Below are 23,145 nucleotides of genomic sequence, written 5' to 3'. Positions count from 1 at the left end.
AGCTCATGATCTGCTGAAAAGGTTATAGATTAAAGTTGGCATCTAGTGTCCACCCAAATGAGTTCATCTTTAATTCAGTGGAGTTCCTTAATGAGGCTGCTTTAGTAGGAGTGCTTTGTTAGCGTCTAAAACTGATTACTGAAGCCTTGTGGAGAAGTTTAAGCAGTGCAGGTGCAGAGCGGGGCTGTTGACATTCATATTCTAAAAAATACCACCTTGTGCTCCTACTGTGCGACATAATCCCTGAGACTAAAGCAACCACAAAATGTGAGTTACAGACCTGTCTTTTATTCAGCTGACGAGAACAAATTATTTTTTATATTTCTGAAATGTAGCCACAGCCATTCACACAAATCAAAGACAATTCATTTTTAGTTAATGTGTATTTATTTCAGATTTGTATACGTTAAATGTCAAAAACAGGTGTAAAAGTTATTTTGGCTTTGTTTGCTCTGCACACCAGGTTGGTTCTCTCAAAGGTCTTGAACAATGAAATCTTGCGGCTCTGAAGCATCACCGCGGTAACAGTTCTTTTGACATGGGCCGAGAGGGTCAGATCAGTACTATATTCAAGAACCCTTCACCAAAGTTGCACCCACACACACACACCACTAAGCCATGTCCCTGCAGGCAAAGCGGCTACACGGACAATTCACAGGCAGTGCAAAATAATGCAGATTTGAAAGATTAAACAAAAGAGTCGATCAAAATAAAGTAGCTTTCTACCATGGATGTGTTATTCTGCATGGTATAACCCAGCCTATTACCATAGCGTCAATTAAAAAAAGAAAAGGCAACATTCATGATTTAGGTCTTGTAAATGCACTGTTTAAGTAATCCGCCAGCTCCCTGTTATATTTACATTTTAAAAAAACAGTGAGTTGCCATGAGATGAAGAGAGTTCATAACAGGGTGCAGTGACTGATTTATTAAACAATATCTAACAAACATACAAACTGTCCCAGCTTTGTGAGAGCGATTGAGCTCCAGATCTTCAAATCCTTCATTGCCCCGCCACCTTCTTTCCCCGAAGCAGCGCTCACTGCCGTCTACTGCTGCAGAATGTCCAAAAAGGCCAAATAAATATAAAACAGGAAGACGGGAGAGAGTAACCAGATGAGTTTTGAGATTGGACGGGGTTTTCTTCAACCTCCTGGTTAGGATGGTATTTCCGTGGGTACTAGCGTGTCCGTGTGGAGAAGTGTTTCCGTAGGAGCGACGGGCGTGGCCGGGGCATCCGCTGTTGCGAGTGGCTCAGGAGCAGGAGTGGAGGTGGGCAGGATGGGAGCCATACTCTGGGGCAGGAATGGTGGCAGCTGGGAAGGCAGCATGGCAGGCATGGGGGGCAGGGGGGGCAATGAGGCGAGACCGGGCAGGTTTAGAGGTGGGAAGGACGACAGCGGTGGGACAGCTGCACACGGGGAGAGACATTTGTTTAAAAGTGATCTAATTATAATACTGAATGAAAACTATAGTACTTACTGTATACTTAATGTATACAGTACATACAATATGCAGTCAACACACTGAATAAAGGTTAACTGGTGTTGCAGTGTGAACAAGATATTGTCCTTCCTCCCTTTGGGCCCATCTCTTACACACCTGTTCCAAACAAAAAATGTGCAAAGTAACCCCGTCTCAATAACCTGAACATTGCCATGGAAAATGACTGACTTACAGCTAGGAACCAGGAGGCTTTAATGGCTCTTCCGTGCCGTGGCCATAAGTCATGGACTAGCCTTCAATTCTCAGAGCCCTCACTGATTAGTATTTAGACCCACATTAGTTGAACATACTGCCTCTTCGAACAAACAAGACACCTCGTCGCGGCAAATGAATTCTACCAGGATAAATGCTAGTTTAAGTATTCCTGATTGAAGACCAGCCTACCTGTTCCTACAGCTGGGGGGAGGCCGCTGCTGCCCGCTAACGACACAGCGCCAAGGTCCGGGAGCGGGAGGTTGAGATTGGGCAACAGAGGAGGCAACCCAGCGGGAAGAGGCATCAGGCCTAAAACAACAATCACACACATAATGGCTTACACTTGTGATGCGCTTGACAAGCCTGTGTTGACAAGTTTCTCAAAGTGCTATACATGAGTCATAATTCATTCACTCCATACTCTGGTAGTACCCACAGGTGCACTGGGGTAGACTAACGATGCTGCAAATCTGTGCCATCTCTGACCACCAAGCACACACCTTAACCGTCATCTTCAGGTTTGAGAGCTTGAGAAGATACACACCTGGTAGTGTTGCAGAACTAAAATGAGTGGCGTTAGGATTCAGCGGTCCGAGGGGGGTCAGGGAGGGCGTCGTGGATGTGGGGAGCAGAGGTACGGTGGGCAAACCTGAGCATGAAAAAAAATATATACAATTATTACTTTTCTTCTTTTTTGTCTTTATAGCTGATGACATAATTAACAGTACCAGTCTGCAGTTCCCTGGGCATGCTGGGGGGCGCAGAGCTAATAGACAGGCCTGAGAGAGAGTCTTCGAGGCCAGGTGGAATAGATACAGCAGCACTGGGAGGAGTCACTGCAGACAGTTGAACCTGGAAAAAAAAAATCACAATAATCAAAAAGCAAACTTTTACCATTAAAGTGGTATGATGTCATTTCACAAAGCCATTCACCACCAATGAGGAAAAGACATTGTGTTTAAAAATAACAGACACAAACTGATGCATTTAGGATTAAGCAAATTAGAAAACAATACACTAACAACAAATATATATATTTTTTTCTTCAAAAAGATTCTGACCTCCGTGAATCCATCCTTTAGTGGACTGACAGGCTCCGTGGGCGGACTTCCTGGAAAGCTGATTTTCTTTCCTTCTTCAAACGGTCTGGTGGGAATTCTGTGAAGGTATCCGTAACCAATCCCACATCCCAGACTGCGATATGCAAATAATTTGGTGTTAAGGAGGTTATTGAGGTTGATACATGCGTTTAATTAGAAACACAGGCTGTACCTGCCGTCTCCTCCCCAGGCACTGTTTGGTGTGATGACCACTTCTCGACAGTTGTCAGTGTCTGTGTTATACACATACAACTTCAAGGGCTTTCCCTCGTGGCTCTCAATTAGGGAGAAGAGGTCCTCTGACTGTTCATACACAAAATAAAGGAAATGAATGACGATCTGGCACGAATACTTTGTGAAAATACCAATTTAAAGGATCACCTCATTCATGACAGTGTCTGCACCGATGATGTAGTCAGTGTGCGGTCGCAGCCCAGCAATGGCTGCTGGAGAGTTTGGCTCCACTTCCTGTACAGACCCAAAGGAATAACAAGTCAGCTGCAGTCGTCCATTAAACACTAAATAAAAAATCCAGAAGGCACTCACCAGCACATGCCAAACGTTCTCATTGGCTCCCTCAAAGCTACAGAAGCGAATGGACACACCGAGCAGACCCTGGCCTCCCCACAGGTTACTCGGAGTGACAGTGGATTCCCGCAGCTCCAGTGTCTTTGAGGAGTACACCAGCATTTTGACAGGTTTCTCCACACTAGCTTTAAGCAACTCCTTCAATGTATCATTGTCTTTGTTCTGGAGAAACAGTTAAATTAGAAAGATATGCTTTATTTCAAACCCAATACTGGCAATCACCACGTCTACTTATGAAGTGCATCAGTCATGAACTTTTGGGTGGCCCTGAAGAACTTGTGAATAGCCATGTTATAAATGTCTCTCTTACCAATCTGGTGTCGTTGATTGAGACGATGAAGTCAAAGAAGGGCTCAAGTCCTGCTCGATGTCCAGGAGAGTTCTCCTGCACCTGAAAAAGACAATATGTGTATATTTTACAGATGTGAAACTAACGAGATTAGACCATATTTGTTCCGATCTTGCCGTTTGCAAACTCTTGAGAATAAGCATTTGTAATAAGCAGCTGCAAAACGGAGCAAAAAGGTGGCTGTCATTCAATATTAGTTAGCAGCTCAATGACTATAGTTAGCTTAGCATTAGCGAGCACCGTGGCACAGAGCTTGAAGAGATTGAGGTCTATCAGGCTGTACTGGTTCATTAGTTTGTCAAGTTACAAAATTAACACATTATTGTGTTCAGTTGCGGGCCTTGGTTGTCATCCCCGTCCTGATGTTTTTGCTGAAGTCGCCAGTGCAGAGGTGATGCTAAAGCTAACAGCAGGATAGCATCATTAAAGAAACTCACCCGCAGAACGTGATAGCCCTCGGAGCCTCCACCCGGTATTTCCACACTCTGAGAAGCCCCCATAGTGCAGTCCTGTCAGCCCAATTATGTGTCCTGTAACAGAAGTTTCCCTGAAAAACGAGAGAAACACAAGCACCTCTGGCGGACCTGCACCGGTACACGTCGCCAAATGAACGCTGTTGTGATGCGCATGCGCCGTTACGTGGCAGGAAATGTAGATTTGATAAAAACCTCGCACAACTTTCCTTAAAATATATTTTATTCGTCGATATGGACTGAACAGGCGATAAAAAAAAACTATTTATGTACAAATTGTGTTTGAAAATACCAGATTAAAATGTGGAGCATGGTCATGTGAAGGAGAGGGCAGAGCTCTGAGTGCGCGTGTGATGCACCAAATGACCACCAGATAGAGCTCGCTGCACATTTATCATGGATCTATGCGTTAGATTAGAATAAATTCGTCCAACACTCAATTTGACTACATTTCTTAGGTTATGATCATTTACATCGTTTAATCCATTTATCCATAATCGTAAACTAAACTAAAATTATGCATCGTTACTGCGACGATACACTTTGTCACGATTCCGATACGTATCACGATTCTCCGATTAGATACGTATTATAAGTAATTATGAGTAAGTAATATGTTAAAATGTGTAAAAATAAAATGTGTGCAGATTATAAACCACATAAGATTAAGATTGAAAAGTGCATTAACACAAAATGTAAAAAAAAAGTGCTGCGTTACTGTTACTAGAAGAACAAAGAAGTGGATGATGAAAATGTCTCCAAACACAAGTTTTGAATATATTGCAATACTTGATAAAGTATCGATGCTGGTATTGCAGCAAAAAGTATTGCAATACAATATTTTGTCCCAGCAATAATGTTTAGTATATATGAGCAACTGAGGCCCTTTGAGAACACAGTGACAACTGTGAGTGTTGGAGCACCAATTATGGCAAAGCAGTGAGTCAGAGTTTGTTTTTTGATAGACTTTATTTCATTTAAGATCTTTTTATAGATAGGTTGATTCTGTTAAAGTGCCTACTGGAAAGCTCCTGGAAGACCCTCTGTTATTTCTTTCCCATAATCAGACTGGTCAATAACAGGAGTCACAGTCACATAAAGAATACACATTACTTTAAATGATTTATACATTTGTGCCATTCACTAATGGTCCCTAGATACCATAAATATACTTCAACGTAATTCCAAAATTATCCAGCCACACAACAATTTACATGTGGAAGGTGAACATTGTGCAAAGACAAAACAAGAATTCCAGACATTGAGATATTTAAAGAGCTCCCGAAGCACTGGGAACACTGGTCATATACAGTCAGTTCATATTACAGTAAATAATCTCAATTTGACCAATACTTTCTTTCTTCGGTCTGAACTAGAGTACATTCTCACAACCTTATGCTTCTCTCAAATAAAGGACTGGCGCCGAGTCCAGAATAAAAATAGACTTCATTAATCTCATCAAAAGGCCAGACAGACGTCTAAAAACATTCAATCTAAATAAAATAAAGTCACTATAAATTGCATTGCATTCCAGGTTCAATAACATTTTACAAACACAATAAGTAATACTTTATACGTTATATGATGACCAACGGATAGCTCTGCCCCAATTCTTTCTTTGGCTGACAAAATTATTATAAATAATCTTTACTCAAACTTCTATGAATACATTTACAAATGTATTACCATGTAATACACATAAAGGTACATTTACAATAAAATACCTGAATCTGCAAACAGTGGAAATGCAATAAATATATATTTAAATATTCATATTATAAACACATACAGTTATTATTTTATTACATTGTGATTGCATGAAATAGACAACGAGCCAGCGTTTTACAAGTTTTGTCACAGACGAAAGTTATTTCAGTTTTTTATCTTAAATTACTACTAGGGCAAGGTTTGTGCACATGAGGAGGTCTAATCTTATTTTCTCTTTAGGCTCTTTTAAGACTTGATACTGTCGTTGTGCCATCAGCAGACCTCCACGAACAGACCAACACTAGTGTGTATGTTATATATGCAGCACCATGGACTCCGGTCAGTGTAGCTAATGATACAGCCGGCTAATTTCATGATATCCTGGAATACGAAATTTGATCTGTGCTTTTTACTTTATAGTGTTTGACTACACAGACCCACACATGTTAATGTATAGAGAGACAATAAGGACAAACTACCTGAACATCAGACAACTCTAGATTAGATACCCACATAATACAAGATTTCACAGCACAAACGTTCATTAAATGTTGCGCCAGGGGCAAAAAAAGAACAAACTCTTGTTTTATTATTAAGAGAGGGACGGAAACGACCTCCTCTGTGGAGGCAACACTAGAGAGCTGCAGGCAAAGACAGACTGAACTTATGCACTCATTACTCAGTCTGCAGCACTGACTGTTTCACCTCATTGGCGTCTGTGTGAGGGGCAGATGGAGCAGCGTCTACAGATCCTGCCCCAACCTCTCGATCTCGTCGATCAGGAAGTCGATGTCTGACTGAGTGGCTGCAGGGTTGGACACCACCATTCGGAAGAAGTTCACTTTGTTGCCTTGAGGCTGATAGCCTACCATTGTGGTCCCTGACTCCATCATCATCGCTTTGATCTTTGGCGCCACCTAATGCAACAAAAGAAAAAGAAAAGCAACAACACCATAAATTTTACTGAGGTATGAATCATCTCATTGACTGTAAGCATCTTGATTATATATCTTAAATTAATAGAATAAAACTCTGAGTTGAATTATGAAATATGCAGAGCTGTAATGTCTTACTCTGTGGAGTTTTTCCTGCCGCTCTAGTCCCTCGGGCATTCCCCTCAGACTCGGGGGGAGGTACCAAAAGCAGACATTGGTGTGCTGGGGCTGAAAAAACAGAACAATTATGGAACATTAGCATATTGGCTAAATAAGACAATACAGATTAATTTAAAAAGGAAAACATTTGCGTACCACTCCATCAAACACCATTTGATATCCCTCTCTGTTCTTGATCTTGTTGTACAGATACTGAGACAGATCCAAGCACTTGTCTATGTGCTGCTCAAAGCCGATAGTGCCCTGGAAAACAAAAAACATTCAAGTATGAATGACTGATCTTGTAAATAATCATGTGCTTCCAGATGTGCAGCTGTGCTTACTTTAGCTTTCCACATGAGCCAGAACTTGAATATGTCAACGTGTCGGCCGCACTGGATGGCCTTGTCTCCGGTGTCGTAGGTGACGTCGTACTGTTTGTCCGGTTGAAAGAGGTATCCGGCACACATGGAGTTGCAGCCACCCATGATTCCCTTCACATTCATAGACATTGTCATTGTTTTGTCATTTTTCAAACGATTGCATGAAAACAGTCTTAATGAAGCAAGTACCTTTTCCCTAACCAAGATGGCGGAACACTGAAGCGGCACACCCATCATTTTGTGAGGGTTCCATGTGACAGAGTTGGCCCTGTGAGGTTCAGCGAAAGGAATTCATGCATAAACATTTGCACAAATTATCCCAAATTATAGAGTAATATCCTATTTCCTCACCGTTCGACCCCACTCAGCTTATGACGATGTTTCCGGGACATAAGCAGTCCACCGCCCCACGCGCCCTACAGAGACCCAACAGCAGACTTAACAACAATGGAAATGTGAGCTCAAAAAGCCTTTAGTGGATTGTGTAAACGACTTACATCAACATGAAGCCAAAGATTGTATTTTTCACAGATGTCAGCAAGCTCATTGATGGGGTCAAATGCACCGTACACCGTAGAGCCGGCAGTGGCGTTGACGAACAGCGGCACATAACCCTGCATAATCAAAAGAACTGTTGAGAGGGGAGCTGAGGCAAAGCAAAGGTAAAGATGATGCAAAAGTCACTGACTTTTTGTTTGGCGTCAAGGATCTTCGCCTCCAGGTCAGCAGGAATGACTCTGCCCCTGTGAAAAATAGAAAAGTCTCAATGTAGTTTGCGATAGAGTATTTGTATATTTCCTATGTGTATCCTTAGACTTACAGTTGTGCCAATAAGTTTACTCACCCGGGTGGATTTTATGTTTTTGTAATGAAAACACACACACACAAAAATTCACTCATGGTCAGTGATGTTGTGTTTTCATTCATGTTCTTTGAGAAATGGCCAAACAAATCCACTAGAGTGAGTAAACTTATTGTACTAACACTAACTTTAAATATCTTTTACAGTATAACAGTGGTTTTCAGCTGGTGTGGCGTATCATGACAATATGAATATTTTGCCGTTGGACCTTTTTTTGTGTATTTAACCTCTTACCGAGCGCATTTTCCCATTTCGGCTTTACCCAAATCTAAACGCTTATGGACTGGAGTTTACCATAGGCCAGTGCAACACCTCATTTGGAAGCTAAGAATTTTCATTACTTTTTAATGCTTCTTCATCGCTTTTATTTGTCACATTCTTGTTACTTTTTTACTGCTTTTGTTGCTTTATTGCGTTTTTTGTCACATTTTTGTGTCACTTTTTTCTGTTGCGTTTTCATCCTTGTATCTTCTTCTCTTTTCAAGAAGCCTGTAGATTTGAGTAAAGCCAAACTGGAGATAATGTGCTCAGTTCATGTGGGGGTTAAGAGGTTAAAGCAAAAAGCAGTGTTTCTTTGCAGAGTCTAGTCGGCATTGATCATGAACCCTTATCAAATAAATGTATTAAAAAAATCTTCAATAGGGTTTGGCAAAGGCCCACTGAAAAAGGTCCCGCTACCCACCAGTTGAGAACCACTGCTTTATAATGTTTTCAACAACTTTTTCTCTCAATGAGTTCTATTTTACACTTTTAAGGGAAATAACAGTAATTTATATCATATTTACATAATGCATACACACACATATTATACAACAATAATTAAGATACACCTTGTCATCTCAATCTCACATTCAATCAGTGTTGTTTTTGATGAAGCGCTGTATATTCGACGGATCAAAGCTGAGTAAATTGTCACATCACAAAGACAAACACTGTGTCTGCAATTACACAGGCGCAACAATAAACTGCTTACTAATAATGGTCAGAATTGTGGAAAAACTGCCAAGAAGACTTGTGTGGACCATATGCGGTTATGATGAATCAGCGTTTGCACATCCTGAAGAGATGAGCTGTATTTTCTGCGGTTTACACAAAAAAAAAGGTGTTTCTCAGACTCAAATACCTCTCGTCTGTGCTCAACAGGATCACATTCTCCATGCCAAAACCCAGGGCAGCTCCGGCCTTCTTAATCGAGTAGTGGCTCTGGAAGAAAAGCAGCCCACATTTTAATGGAGCTGGAGTTGATGGTGAATGTTTTCGTCTGTCTGTAATGTTGACTTCCTTGTTATACTTCACAGGCAAAAATAGACGCCATAAAACAAAGGGGAGTGCATTACAATGGCCATCAGTGTGATTTAAAGAGAGGCGGTGATTGTAGCTGAGGCCTCCGATGGCCTCTATCTCAAGCCAATGAAGCGCGCCATCTACTTTATGACAGGATCTCAAATTGGCTGTGCGCACCAGCGTGTGTTGCCAGACTTACGTGTTCGGAGGTGAAGAGGACGAGGCGGGGAGCAGCCGACATGCCCTTGGTCTTCACCTCAGGGAAATACTTGTAACGAGCAATCATAACGCTGTACATGTTAGAGATGGCGCCACCTGTGGAAGCACAAAGTTTTAAAGAGCTATTGCAATTTCCTATATTTATTCAACTTTGCAACCTAAGCTTTACATGCCCACACTTTCCTGATTGCCTCAACTAGTTATTTAGGGAGCCCTCCGCTGGCAGCAGGGATGATTTACCACAGTAAAAGCAAAACATGCAGCACCATTTTTAGCCAACGGCAAGCTCACAAACCTATGGCCTCCCGAGAAATACAGCTTCAGTGCAGAACTGCTCAAAGCTGGTTTGGTGGAAGTTTACTGTTTTTTTTTTTTTTTTTTTGCCTGTCCTCTGTCGAGAGCGGACGTGTTTTTTCTGACTTCTCCTGCCCCCGCTTTTATCTGCTGCTGCTAGTGTCTTGTCTGACTTATCTTAATTTTTCTCTGGACTCCCTGCTCGCTGTGCTCCTAAACCGGCTAACCATGGAATTGATCAGCTGGTCTCTCAACGCCATTGACAAGATTTTTTCCCAAAGAAATGGGGCAGTGGGGGAGCCTACTTGTCCAGAGGGGACATTTCCGGCCGGGTATGGGATCGACTCTTGGAACAAGTGGAAGGTTGTATGTCTGGCCCCCCTCTCTGTGGAAGATGTCGAAGACATCTATCTTTTTGGGCTTATGGTAACAGGGTACCTGCTTATTGGACTAGGAGTTGCCCTGGTTTATCGCAAAGTTAGCAAATTGGCAGCAAAAAAGGAGACCCCGCGGCTGTCAACCGAAATTAAAGAACGTTTTGAAGTGGTAAGCGCCAGCGTGATGGAGTTACAACGGAAAGTAGCGAAAAGTGAGGAACTGATTAAGGACCTTTCTTCTCGTTATGAGGAAGGATTACGGAGGATGGATTACATCTTGGCAAAGTCAGGGGAGGCGTCTCGGGAGGTCTTGGGACAGATCTCGGGGCTTTGCAGAACTTTGGATGGACTGAGAAGGCCACTACCTGCTGCTGATGTCTGGATAATGTTGAAGATCGGTGAAAAATCACATTGATTTACTTAAAGCTAAAATCTGAATAATTTTCACCCTCCATGGAACACAGGAGAGCAGCTGGGCCGTTATCTTTCCTGTGCAATGTCTACATCCCACACCAAGGCCAAGCCACGGGGGAAAGGACTGATAGGACTGACGCCGGGCTGATACACAGACATAAACATCTCATACTGCACAACACGAAATGTCCCGCCCCTATCCTACCCCCCCTATCTCTGAGTCCGCCTCACCACTACTAGCCCCCACCACCCCTCCCTTTTTGTATCGAAGAAAAATTTCCACCGTGCTTTCCGCACGTACTGTGTATCATCCAAAAATGTGTTATGTGCTAATGTGTGTGTATGTGCTTAAGACTTGTTTTTACTGTAACTTTCGAAGAAAAAGAGTGGTGCGCACTGAATGGGTGCTGCTGCCGGATTCTCTCTCATCGAATGTAATTTCTCCATTTGTGAGATCAATAAAGTATCATCTCTCATCTCTTAAAATGCTCTACATTATTATATATACAGTATACAGTATTACGCAACCAAAATGAAGGAAATACAGCTTTTCGTAGTAGAAGAAATGACCAAAGTAAACAGGATTGCTCAAATCAGCGTGAATTAAGCAGGAATACCACTGCAGGTTTGTTTGTGAACCAAGAACATTTTCTCCAGTTTGGCTTTACCCAAATCTAAAAGCTTTGTGAACAAGGCCTCAAAATAGCAAGAAAAACTAGAATAAAAATACAATTAAAAAAGGGCAAAGGGAGTGACAAAAACACAATAAACAAGCGACAAAAGCGCGATTAAAAAGTGATGAAAAAACTAAAAAGAGCCACAAAAAAGCAACAAAAAAAAATGATGAAAACCAGACAAAAAAGGAGATAAAAATGTGACAAAACGGCGGCGACAGCACAACAAAAAAGTCACGATCAGTTTTGCAGGTCTTAGCTTTCAAATGAGGTGTTACACTCTCCTCCAGTCGAGAAGCTTTGAGATTTGCGTAAAGCCAAACTAGAGAAAATGCACCCACGGAAGGCGGGGGTTAAAAGGTTAAACAATAACTAAAAGTACATATGTTCGTGAAAGCTCTAAGTCGCTCAGGTGCAGGTTATTCAAGTAAACATCTGTGCTGTGGTGTTTTTGAGTTGAAAGATGTTTCGCCACGCTAATCCTTGTCAGTCCAGCTGTTTTTCTCTTTGCAAACTGCCTTTGTGCACCTCCAGTAGGGAGCAGTTAAGACTTGCCATAGGCTCCACTTGTTTTACTCTAACAATCTGCTCTTACCTTGTTGAAGGGCCTAATTGTTTTGTCTGTGCTCGGTATCGGCCACACCTTTGTTTACTCTGAATGAGAACATCTGCAGTGCTATTGTTACAGGTATGTCTCATTAAAAGCCTCCTCCACTCACCGGGTCCATCTCTCAATAATACACTTTAATGTAACACGGTGATTGTAACCCGCTAATTAAATAAGGGAGATGCCCGCAAAACAATTACCCATCTGCTCCCTCACCGCAGACTGCTGGACATTTCATTGTTTGGCTGTCTGTCTCATTGTTGATTTTGAGGCTGTTTGTCCAAATATACATAATACATTTTCACATTTGGACTAACCTGGTGAGAAGAGGCCATCTCCTTCACCGTCAGGCCAGCCGATCATCTCCCTCATTTTCTTCAGAGTCAGCTGCTCCATCAACACAAAGACGGGCGCAATCTCGTAGGTAAACCTGCCAATCGCATCAGCACATGACGTAAAACACAAACTATAATGGTAATGCTTATTTATCAGAGAGAAGACACAACTATAACCACAACACAACAAGAACATGATCGTGGAAGGTTATTTTGTGTATAAGGGATCTCATTGTCTCCTGTTATTTCATTTTTTCCCCCTAACATATATATTTTTAAATCTAATGCTGGAGCTTTTGCTGACAAGGCTAATTAAAAACTGCCTGATAGAAACGGGGTAGCAAACATTCATATTCAAATGGCTTCTGGTTCCACTCAGTTGTTTAATTAAAAGCACACAAAGCTCTGATAGTTATCTGTCAATGCTGCCAATCACTGCAGGAGCTGCTCTGAATGGGATCGACCTGATGTGTGGAGAAGACAGGGCTGTTTTTAGGAGATAAAAGCTGCTTCTTGAGTGCATACAACCACTGTAAAATAATTCACTCAAGCCAGCAAAGGATAACAATAGATTTTCTTTGTCGAATGCGAAAGATTGATTTGCATTTGATTATATATTAGCTGTTGGAAATGCTCTAAACAAATCTAACCTGAAACATTGTTGAGGGTGAACCCTAGAAGTCACTGCCCCCATCGAGTGTCACCATTAATAGATGAAGGAGACTCAGTGGCTCAGACAAAACTCCACGTAAGTAGGTTAAAAGCGTCGCTGAAAGGCAACTCCTAATGCACGACTTGAGCTTTTGTTCTGGCCGCTAACTGGTGCTGCCTCCCACGCACCCTCAGGACTGATCCCTATTTTCAAAGAGGCCAGTTATACAACAATCCCCCGCCGCCATTAAGCACTGCCACTACAAGCATCAGCATCTAAAACAACAGTGACATTATCTCCTCGCTCTGCTTCAACAGCTCTCATCCAAACCCGAGCGGTGGCGTTTGGGCCGGTTTAGGCTGAGGGGGCACGACTCAGACAGGCACACGATGTGACAGGGATGACAAAGGAAGAGCGCGACGAGGAGGAAAGAACAACATGGTGCAAATAAAATGGAGGGAAACCATCCGTATCAAAGGAAGTGTAGAACAACGATCAGCCAAAGAATTTAAAGCTGAAACAAAAGAATCCGTGTCTATCCACTGAGGACACACCCAAGAGATAGATCTGTCTGGAGCTCTGTCCTCTCTACTCAAAAGAAAACGACTGGGTTCAGCCTCACTGCCGCCCAAATGAAAAATGTCTCATCTTGGGACCATTATATGAATTAATGTTGAGAAAGAAATAAGTGTGTCATTCCACAATTATATGGATGTCTACCTTTCATCTGCCTTTTATTTATATCAGCTTTGGCTGGAAATAGACAAAACCAGTGCACCTTTTAAACATTCTCCCTCTCCGCGAGTCATTTCATGCTGCAATGACAATAATGGTGATCATTATCACAATCACAGCCAATCATTGGTCTTTTCAGGGCGAAAATTACCCCTCAGTCACCTGCTCGTCTCCAGGGACAGCCCCTAAATGCCCTTATTATCATCATCAAGGGCACTCTCTCTCAGCGCGTTAGTGCGTGTTTTTCTGTGTGTGTGAGTAACCCAGTGACCCTAGTCTTTACAGGACCACACTCATGCATTTCCTTTGGGACAATGGGCTGAAATGAGCGCTCCATGGGGAGCGGCAGAGTCAGTTTCTTGGTCTGACAGGGTTTTCTGAGCAGCCGGAGGACATTGTGTGTCAGTGAGAAGCCCAGCTGGCCTATCTGCTAAGACCGGCTCACAATGAGCCTGCAGTCAATGGACTGGAAACTGGAGCTGCTGGATGTGGGGCAGAGGAAGCTGGTGTGCGTCTGTGTCATTACAAAATGTGCACGAGCTTGTGCTAATGTGTGAATTCAGTGTCCCCTGGGGATTTTCTCATCTACAAGAAAATACAGTTTTACTTCAAGGATGTGGTCTCCAGAGCTAATCTTTTGGGAATTATATGAATTAAGTGACTCCATTTATCTGCAGCCACTGGTGATTTTCCTACTATTGATCTTTAATTTGGTGCAAAGCTCCTCAAACAGACAATAGATTTTGACTCAGGTTCCATATAACCTTGTGCTGGCCTATTGAGCTATGACGTCAACACAGTTTTGAGTGGTTGTACTAAATAAATACATATTAAAAAAATCACTTATTTGATATATTTTAATAGACACCCCAAGCCTTAAAAGCCTGAATGCGTCCTCAGTTGAGAACACATCAAGCTCCAGGGTTTCAAATGTCCAAGTATTGACAGGTTACTTTCACACATATACCAGGTCAACATGTACAGTCTCTCATCTGACATCAAGTGCAGTTTTTTGGTTTAGCAGATTATGAACAGAGCTACGACTCATTCAGCGCGTCGCTGTGGTCTGTGCCCTCTATCAGACAGGACCACCATGTCGCTCTGACTTGAAATCAATATGCAATCTAACAGCCCCTGGGGCGGGCCGCCAACAAAATACAGTGGCGTCTGTCGATGGGAGACAAACCTAACACTTTATGTAACCGGCCTCTGAGGTCCACCACAGCACCAGCCTATTTATGAGCATGACTTGGAGCTGTTTCCAGTGGCCTACAAACCCTATGTTGTCCTTCCCTGACATTTAGAGGTGTTTCCCCTTAACATAAAAATATGTGCTGTCGACAAGCTGCCACAGAGGACTCACATGTTGGTGTTGGCAGTAGAGGTGAGCCACTCTCCGGCCAGACCAATGATGTCCAGTCCTGTAGAAAGCTGGTTGAAGAAGCGTGGGTGACCTAAGAAAACAGGGCACGCTCAGTAAAAAAGCATGTGGGAATGAAAAATGTTATTTCTCTGTTGTGATAAAAGCTGGAATGCACCATCACGGCTGTGCCCTGTGGCTGAAGCTTAAAATCTGATTGTAACCGAATGAAATGCAATAAAGCGTCTGCAAACCTCAGTTATGCAGTTTTCCATTTACTACACAGCGCTATAAAAGAAAATTTTATTGTGGTTGAAATGTATGAATTAACTTTCCATAAACTTCAAATGTATTTATCACTCTATATCTGAAAGTAGTTGGTTAACATCAAATAAATGTCAGTACTGATGGATTATTTCTAAACAGAACAATATCAGTATAGGGCTATAGTACATGGATATGTTCATTTCCAGTTCATGTTGGGCAGAATTATTTCACAACAAACAAATCAGATGGCGCATAAGAATATTTACAAACCAAATACTGAGAAACTGTCACCAAATGATTTCCAGCGAGCCGTGCTGTTAAGTCGAGTAACTAATTAATACATAATGGGACAAAAACAACTTCAAGTTGAAATTACACCAATAATTGGCTGAGGTGCTGTTTTTGAGTGGATTTAAAAAACAATACTGAGTATTTATAATTACTGTATTGTGCACAAGTTAGGGTTTTAAACTCTTCATAATACTTGTCCAAGTACATTCATCTTTGTTCTTTGATACATTTGCACATATACAAAGAGTCGCAGTTATTTTCTAAACACCGCTGTACAATATCATTTGCCACGTAGTCAAACAACAACTTATAAACAAGATTGTCCAATTATTGTCCTTATCCTTATAACAGTGGCTAATTCTGTATTCCCCTGGTCAAACACGAATCTAAGGGGCCCTGACAAAGCAAAGCTCAGTGTCCCATAATTACTTCAGCAACAAGGCAGCTCTATGACAGCTATTTAATCTCCAAGGTGCTAACACATAGTCAGCGTCAATGAAGCCCGCAGCCCCGAATGCAGTTGTGTCGTGTAATTTATAGCACACTTGTAAACTGTAGTGTATTGCATAAAATAAGGATTTGTTCCACTGAAGAGCGACGCGATCCAGCACCACTTAAGCTACAACATGTCAGCACCCTGGACAGCTCCCGCAAATGGACCACACAGCTCTGAGAAATAGGAAAACCGTATGTAGAAATGTAGACAGAGAGAATCCCAGGTGATAAATAAAACCCAAGGGACGGCTTGTCGTTTTAACAGCTTGTGTGGGGCCGTGTCAGGAAAGCCCCCAGGCAACACTTTCTTTAATAAGTTTAAGAGATGTCAAGTGAAATGGTGCCAAGAGGCCAATAAATAAGACAGATGAAGTAATGGGCTTTACGCAAGCTGGCAAACAGGGATGATATAATATGTTTGTGAGGATCTGCTTCATCCTGATCATTATTGTTACTTGAAAAATAATAATATAGTGCTTTACATGCAGTTTGTTGAATGTCTCACCCTGCTCTTCACCATCTTTCACCCTATACTGTACAGATAATCCTTCCTGATTTTGCCTGTCCATGTTTTAACCACACGCAACAACTTAGCTCACGTACACTAATCCAAAAAAAGACATCTACGTGTTTTGTTTTGTTTTAATCGCGGTACCTGTGCGGACTCCGTATTTGAGCGTGTCCCTGCAGTCCACCAGGATCTGCTCCAGAGACTCGGGCTGGTCGGACAGCTCCAGGTTGAAGCCTTCCATGCCCTCCAGCAGCTGGTGCGGGTGATGGAAGTCCAGCACCTTCGTGGAGCGGTCAAAGGTCTTCCTGACATAGTTGGTCAGGATTTCAACCACTTCCAACAGAAACTGAATGGTGGGCTCCTCTCCATTTTTAGCAGGCAGGAGATCTAAGGGTAAGAGAAACAAATGTGTGGTTAATCACTTTTAAGTCAGATATATTGCCACTGAGTACAATCATAGTGTATGTTGGTTATGTTATGTTGTGTATGTTGGCAAATTAGTTTTATATGATGTCGTATGAATCAAAATAAATATTAATATAGAGTTGTCACTATCACTTTTATCTTTTTTTCACCTTTATTTACATTTTGTACTGTTCTGTTCAGTAAGGATAGAGTTAAATAGTGCTAAAGAATGTCAGTTTGTGTAATTATACTATATGGCCTAAACTTATCAAGGCTGTACCTCTGGCGAACAGGTTGGAGAAGTCTGTCTCGGTGCGGCGGAAGCGCGTGTCTCTGTCGCTGTTGTCGCACGAGAGCAGGCTCTTGTGGCCCGCGAGCCTCCCCTTCTCGTCCAGGCTGTTGTTCTTCTGCAGAAACCCTATGGTGTTGCACGGCGGAGAGCACGAGTTATCACCGAACACCTCCATGGTCTCCCCAAACCCCCCAACAATATCAAAACAAAAATGTGGAGAGAAAAGAAAAGAAAACAAAACAAAAACTCCAAAACGAGTCACATGAATAACGGTCTCGGGACGAGGCAAACTGTTCGGAAACGTGCGCTACTTCTGGAGGAAGACAAATATAGGAAGTCATTTTATACAACACGCCACAATAGATTTTTTGTCTCTCAGTGCACCCGCCTCGCCCAGTGACATCACAACCAGGAAGCGCTTACACAAGGGCCACCCCGCGCGCGCCTTTACCCACGGCCTTGGTGATGTGTTCAGTGGTGCGGGATGATCTGATGACCCACGCCGCCAATAATAGACTCCCCATAAAGAGGGGTTAATGAACGATGGGCCCCGGAGCGCTTTCTCTGCACAGGGTAAAGGGCGCTGAGTCATGCCAGAGAAAAGACAAATATTTGACTTTAAAGTAAAATGTAGGATTGTCGTGAAAGGCAGGGGCTCGAGCTGTTGGGTAGCTATTGAAAACAATTGCTGCAAAAACAAAAAAAAAGTTGGATTTCTGTGACAGTGGCCATTTTGTTATTGGAATGTCAGCTACTCATTGGTTTGGGGAGGATCACTGTCTTCATCTATTGGGCTAACATTGAAACAGGGAAATCAAATGAAAACAAATAAATAAATAAACATAGCAGCAGTCCAATCATAAACATTATGTAGCCTATTCGTGGGATACACGGTTGTCTTGGTGGTGTTTTTCCCCGCTGGAGATGATGCGCAAAGACGTGGGGGGGGTTGAGGGGCCAGCCCGGAGTGTTACCGAGGGCCCTTATCATCAGAGCAGCAGGCTAATGTCCGCTGACCTTTAACGTGATGAAAACGCGCAGTGACAGTCATGGATGGCCCTGCTGTAAAAGCGGTGGCCTAATTCAGGGGCCTCCTTTATTTACTAAAAGTGATCAGAGGAAGAAAAAAAATAAGTGAAAAAATATCACGAATGCTTTATGGAAGAAGAACAAAAAGGCATTTCTTGTACAGGGCTATGTTTGATTTCCGGCCTTACAGAACTTACCACAAATCTTCATCCCAAGTTTCCGTGTGCATCCGTGCATCCATGCGTATTCGTTGGCTAAAACAGAATGGTGAACGGTTGATTTTTTTTCTTTTCTTCCCTATTTCTTTTTTTTTTTTTTTACCATCAAAATGAAGAGCAGGCCGCGAAAGAAAAAAAGGCATTCATGACATAATGGAGCTGATGAAGCACACAGCACAGTGAAGCGTAGCGTGGTGGATCGTATTGGCAAAGGAGCCTTTTTTGCATCGCAGGAGAGGCAAGGCTATTTCCATATAACAGTTTGGTTGGCTGAGTTCCCCTTCGGACACCACAAGCAATTGAGGCCACGAGCCATCCTGTTTGTTGTTTACAGGAACGCCAATGATCACATCGCAACTTCCGATTTCAAAGTTGAATCAATATAGTGGCCTGTGCGGCACATCCAGACTGGTTCAAACACACACGCGCAGCCAAAAGGCGGGTCGGAATTAAGACCCGTGAAATGAGCCCACGGAGGAGGGCGGAAATTAATTGAGTGAAACATGGTGTGTGACTGGAGCGAGCTGCTTGAATGTCTTTGGCCGGGATTGTGTAGCTTAAGCAGGCGAGATGCAGCAGCGAGCCATCGTCCACACCCGCAAGCGCGCATGCATTTCAAAAAACTCCACAGCCTTAACATGCGTGAGAGATGCAGCCGAAGAAGACCCAGGTCTATCCCATCTGATGGAAAGCTTTATGGAAACAAACGGGCGATACAGTAGGTCGGCTTGATCCATGGGGGAAAATCAGCTTGAGGCGCTCAGGCCAAGGCGCGCGCGCGCACAGAGACAGACACAAGAAGCCGCCAGGCATGAGATGAAGCGTGGCACAAAAGATAATGGCAATACATCCAGCAGAGGCACACGAGCAAGTCAGACAAAACAAAACATCATCCTTTTAATACGCACCGTTTTTTTTTTTTGGAATTATATTGACACACAGGAACCATGAGAATTTTAAATGATATAAGGATTCAACCAAATGCCTTTACATTTGTGTGAGGCCATTTACCCCACACTGCATGAAAACGCATGACAGGCTAATGGACTCAATGTGCGTTTATAGGGAATAAAGAATGATAAACTAAAATTACGTTTGTGCGCAATTCCGATAAACTCTGGCATTTTTACAAGGTTATCATCAATACATAATTTCTACCTATATTATATCCCTGAGGGCCAAGTCTGGTAAACGAGATAAGATGAATCATGAGACCCAACCCCTCGAACAAATAAGGCCTACAGAACCAGGGAGAGAAACGCACTGAGCAACAAGGGACATTTCTGTTAACATTCAACGGGAGTTTATTGAAAGTCAGACTAATTTATAGTCTATGTCTTAGGTGGCTATAAATATCGATGCCGCCAGAGTTAATGGCGCATTATTTGTGGTGCGTCCCCATCGCGGCGCGCGCTGCTGATCTGCCTGACAGAGGTGACAGGAAGCTGTGATGGCTCTGTTTTTGAGCAGAATGATTAACGACTAAGTCCACATAGCAATTGGTCCGAGCGTATTTATCTGGCAGGACGGAATCTGGGAAAAGGTATAAGGTTGAGGGTTTTTTTTTGTGTGTGTGTCTTTGAGCAAGGCATTTGGTTTAGCGCCTGTTAGAATCAGTGGGTTGAGCTTAAACAAGGAGCGAGCCCAAGATCCATGCAGAAGTTATAAACAAAAACGAGCAGAGTGAAACCTACTTGCAGACGGAGGTCTTAAATTGGCGGAGTTTGGGTCTTGGTCACCCCCGGTGGCTCTTGGCTCAGACGTCGCCATTAGTTCTGTGTTATGTGCCTACAGCGGTAAAGGCAGTCTGGGGAATACAAATAGTCTAGGTTAGATAAAAGGTTCGAAATGATCATTTACTACATTGAATTTAACCAGTTTGTCAAAAAATGTGTCTGTGAATGTGTTGACCAAATTGTCTGATGCGTCAAAAAGTGTCCATGGAGCTAATGGCGCAGAACGCACGCATTATTCCTCATCTAACATTTGCATTTTTCATCCAACATTAAGATAGAGCCTAAAGCCTGAGCTTAATTCAATTTTTTCAACTCAAATCTCTGGTAAATTTGTCTCTCACTCTTAAGTAATTAGGAATTTGAATCAAAAGTTTTGTTACAGACCAGGTCACATCGTAATTATTTTGGTTATTGGCAATCTATTTCTGACAACATGTTTTCTAAGGAAAAGCACCGTATTAAACCAGTCAGTGCGACTCCCGACAAATATAATGCGCACATATAATCTACACCATTTACCTATTGACGCCAAAATCGACATTTCAATTAAGTTGAGCTGTGAACAAGCACACATGCCATCATTACTCAATGTCAATGCGTTGCGAAACGCGGACTGAGCACCTAATGAATGCGTCCTGTCGCTCATCACACGCTAATTATTATCAAACTGCAGCACCAAAAACACCGATAAATATTATGCTCGGTTTAGTTTGCGGATGTTATTTAAATAGATGCCTAAAATGAGAAAACATTCGTATCGTTACGCACGGAATCAAGAAGGATAAAGAACTGAAGAAGCAAAAACGCAGCTTACCGGTGCACAGGTTGTCGGCTCCAGACTCCAGATTTGGGGGGAGAAATGCCACCCAGTACGCGAAAAGAACAGTCCAGTGGCGGAGCAGGCGAAATACAAACAGAGCGAATTCAAATCTGATCCAGCAGCGCGCAAGTGACTCTCAAGAATATCTTTTATTCGTTATTTATATCTCACGCTTCGGCTGCCCATTGGTCTCTTCACGCAGGCATGAGTCACAGCCTTGCCTCTCTCTCTCCCTCTCTCTCTGACGAATAATGAAGCCTCCTTGACAGCTGCTGACAGCCACAATCCACTTTATAAGAAAAAGCAAGAAGCAGACGGAAAACCACCAGTGACGTATTCATCCACGCAGGAGTGGCTGCGCGCTTCCCCCCCAGGTGCAAATAAAGGTGGGTTGTGAAAGGGAAACGCATGTGAAAGGTATTTATTACAACTTCTTTGACTAACCTTGATAAGGATGTGTTTGGTTTCTCATGTCCAAGGACTTTATGTAGTTTAGGCTATTTCAACATCTCACAAGATCATCACAAATGATTTCCAAGTAGTGACCCTTTACCCTTGACATGGACATAAACATAAATATTCACATTTAAAACACTGCTGTCCTGTTTGTAATGACCATGTCCCGCTCTGCTGAATTGGGCAGCCATTATGCTCATCCAACCTGTGCAAAGAAATAAAAGGTTTAGTCATATGGTGCTTTCCGTTTTTTATAAGCCATGCATGCAGGTATATGTAATCGATGACCTCTTCAACAATAAACATGCATGACTACATGTTTCAGCTCCCGATTTAATAATGTGTTCACAGACAATGCGGATTACTTAAGAAATATTTGTGTGTAGTAGTGTGAGCTAAAGACACTCCCATTTATAAAGGACATTTCCTGAGTCACTCTTCAAAGAGAAGTTTACACATACTGATTTCTCCAACATTCTGTCACTATTTGTCTTGTCTTAGCATGATTTTTAATCACAGCACTTACATATTGCACATTCTTCACCCCTAATTATTATTATTATTATTATTTATTTATACAGGTGGTCTCTTGAGACTGTTAACAATAAGACAACAGTGTAACGATTACAGCAACTTTAACACAATACTAAGAAAACATGTAAAACTTCAAAGCAAGGGCAGTCACATGGAGGATACTCCTTTACAAGGGATTTAAACTGATAGAATGACACAAGATTATCCACACAAAAGGTTTTCTGTGCCTCATTCCAGACATGTGGTGCAGACATAATGACTAATAAAAAAAATATTTAAAAAAAACGTATTCTTAAAATCTCAATCTTAAAAAAATAAAAATGAATCCCTGCAAATCTGTTTTGTACAATCCTTTACAGAAGAGTTAAATACCTGCTCCAGGCTTCTTTTTAAATCATAACATCACATTGTATTCTTGTGCAGTCTACAGCAGAGAGGCCCAGAGGCTGTAACACTGGGACAAGTTCAAACTAATTCTTCCTTCACCTGCTCAACTGCATTTATATCACTATTCAAGCAGACCACATGGAAGCACCAATGATCATCATGTTTATATTAATGTTGAAAAAGTACTCAAAATGATGAGACTGGATCCATGGATTTGATTCATGCGAGAGTGGTGTTCATTAAATACTTATAGATTCGAGGCCTCGTCTTCCTCTGATCTAATTGTGAGAGTAACCAAGTGCTGATGATGAAGACGTTCACATTCACTTCATCAAAATCCCGGTCCTCGCAGGAGTTTCCTCGTTGCTATGGCCGCTACTTTCACTGCCTTCCTTTACTTTTTCATCTTCATCGTTGTCTTCATCACTGACTTCATCATCATCGTCATCACTCTCAAAATCACCACCACCCTTCTCATCCTCTTCTTCACTGTCTT

General features: G+C 42.3%; 2 protein-coding genes across 3 annotated transcripts; both read right to left on the bottom strand.

The window, feature by feature from the left end:
- Window positions 1-333: 333 nt before the first annotated feature.
- LOC306972708 (Golgi reassembly-stacking protein 2-like) lies at window positions 334-4,351 on the bottom strand. Its single transcript, XM_079569410.1, has 10 exons — window positions 4,176-4,351; window positions 3,700-3,780; window positions 3,348-3,551; window positions 3,183-3,269; window positions 2,974-3,104; window positions 2,763-2,895; window positions 2,430-2,553; window positions 2,246-2,350; window positions 1,891-2,010; window positions 334-1,411 (listed from the first exon to the last, which is right to left on the bottom strand). Exons 1-10 carry the CDS (start codon window positions 4,236-4,238, stop codon window positions 1,158-1,160), a joined length of 1,302 nt encoding a protein of 433 aa, XP_079425536.1. The 5' UTR covers window positions 4,239-4,351; the 3' UTR covers window positions 334-1,157.
- Window positions 4,352-5,168: 817 nt separating this feature from the next.
- LOC306972182 (glutamate decarboxylase 1-like) lies at window positions 5,169-21,535 on the bottom strand. Of its 2 annotated transcripts, XM_079568701.1 has the most exons (17): window positions 21,267-21,533; window positions 20,411-20,523; window positions 18,696-18,752; window positions 17,458-17,595; window positions 16,917-17,159; window positions 15,212-15,302; window positions 12,444-12,556; window positions 9,741-9,856; window positions 9,381-9,460; window positions 8,084-8,138; window positions 7,893-8,009; window positions 7,747-7,811; window positions 7,585-7,663; window positions 7,357-7,506; window positions 7,169-7,276; window positions 6,992-7,081; window positions 5,170-6,835 (listed from the first exon to the last, which is right to left on the bottom strand). In XM_079568701.1, exons 2-17 carry the CDS (start codon window positions 20,484-20,486, stop codon window positions 6,662-6,664), a joined length of 1,752 nt encoding a protein of 583 aa, XP_079424827.1. In that variant the 5' UTR covers window positions 20,487-20,523; window positions 21,267-21,533; the 3' UTR covers window positions 5,170-6,661. The 2 variants fall into 2 exon arrangements, with proteins under 2 accessions (XP_079424828.1, XP_079424827.1); XM_079568702.1 differs by lacking the exon at window positions 18,696-18,752 and having other exon boundaries at window positions 5,169-6,835; window positions 21,267-21,535.
- Window positions 21,536-23,145: the final 1,610 nt, after the last annotated feature.

This window comes from Gobius niger (assembly GCF_951799975.1).
Source record: "Gobius niger genome assembly, chromosome: 13".
Classification (NCBI taxonomy): Eukaryota; Metazoa; Chordata; class Actinopteri; order Gobiiformes; family Gobiidae; genus Gobius; species Gobius niger.
The sequence above is the reverse complement of the archived record's forward strand: the minus strand, read 5'-3'. Positions and strand labels throughout refer to the sequence as shown.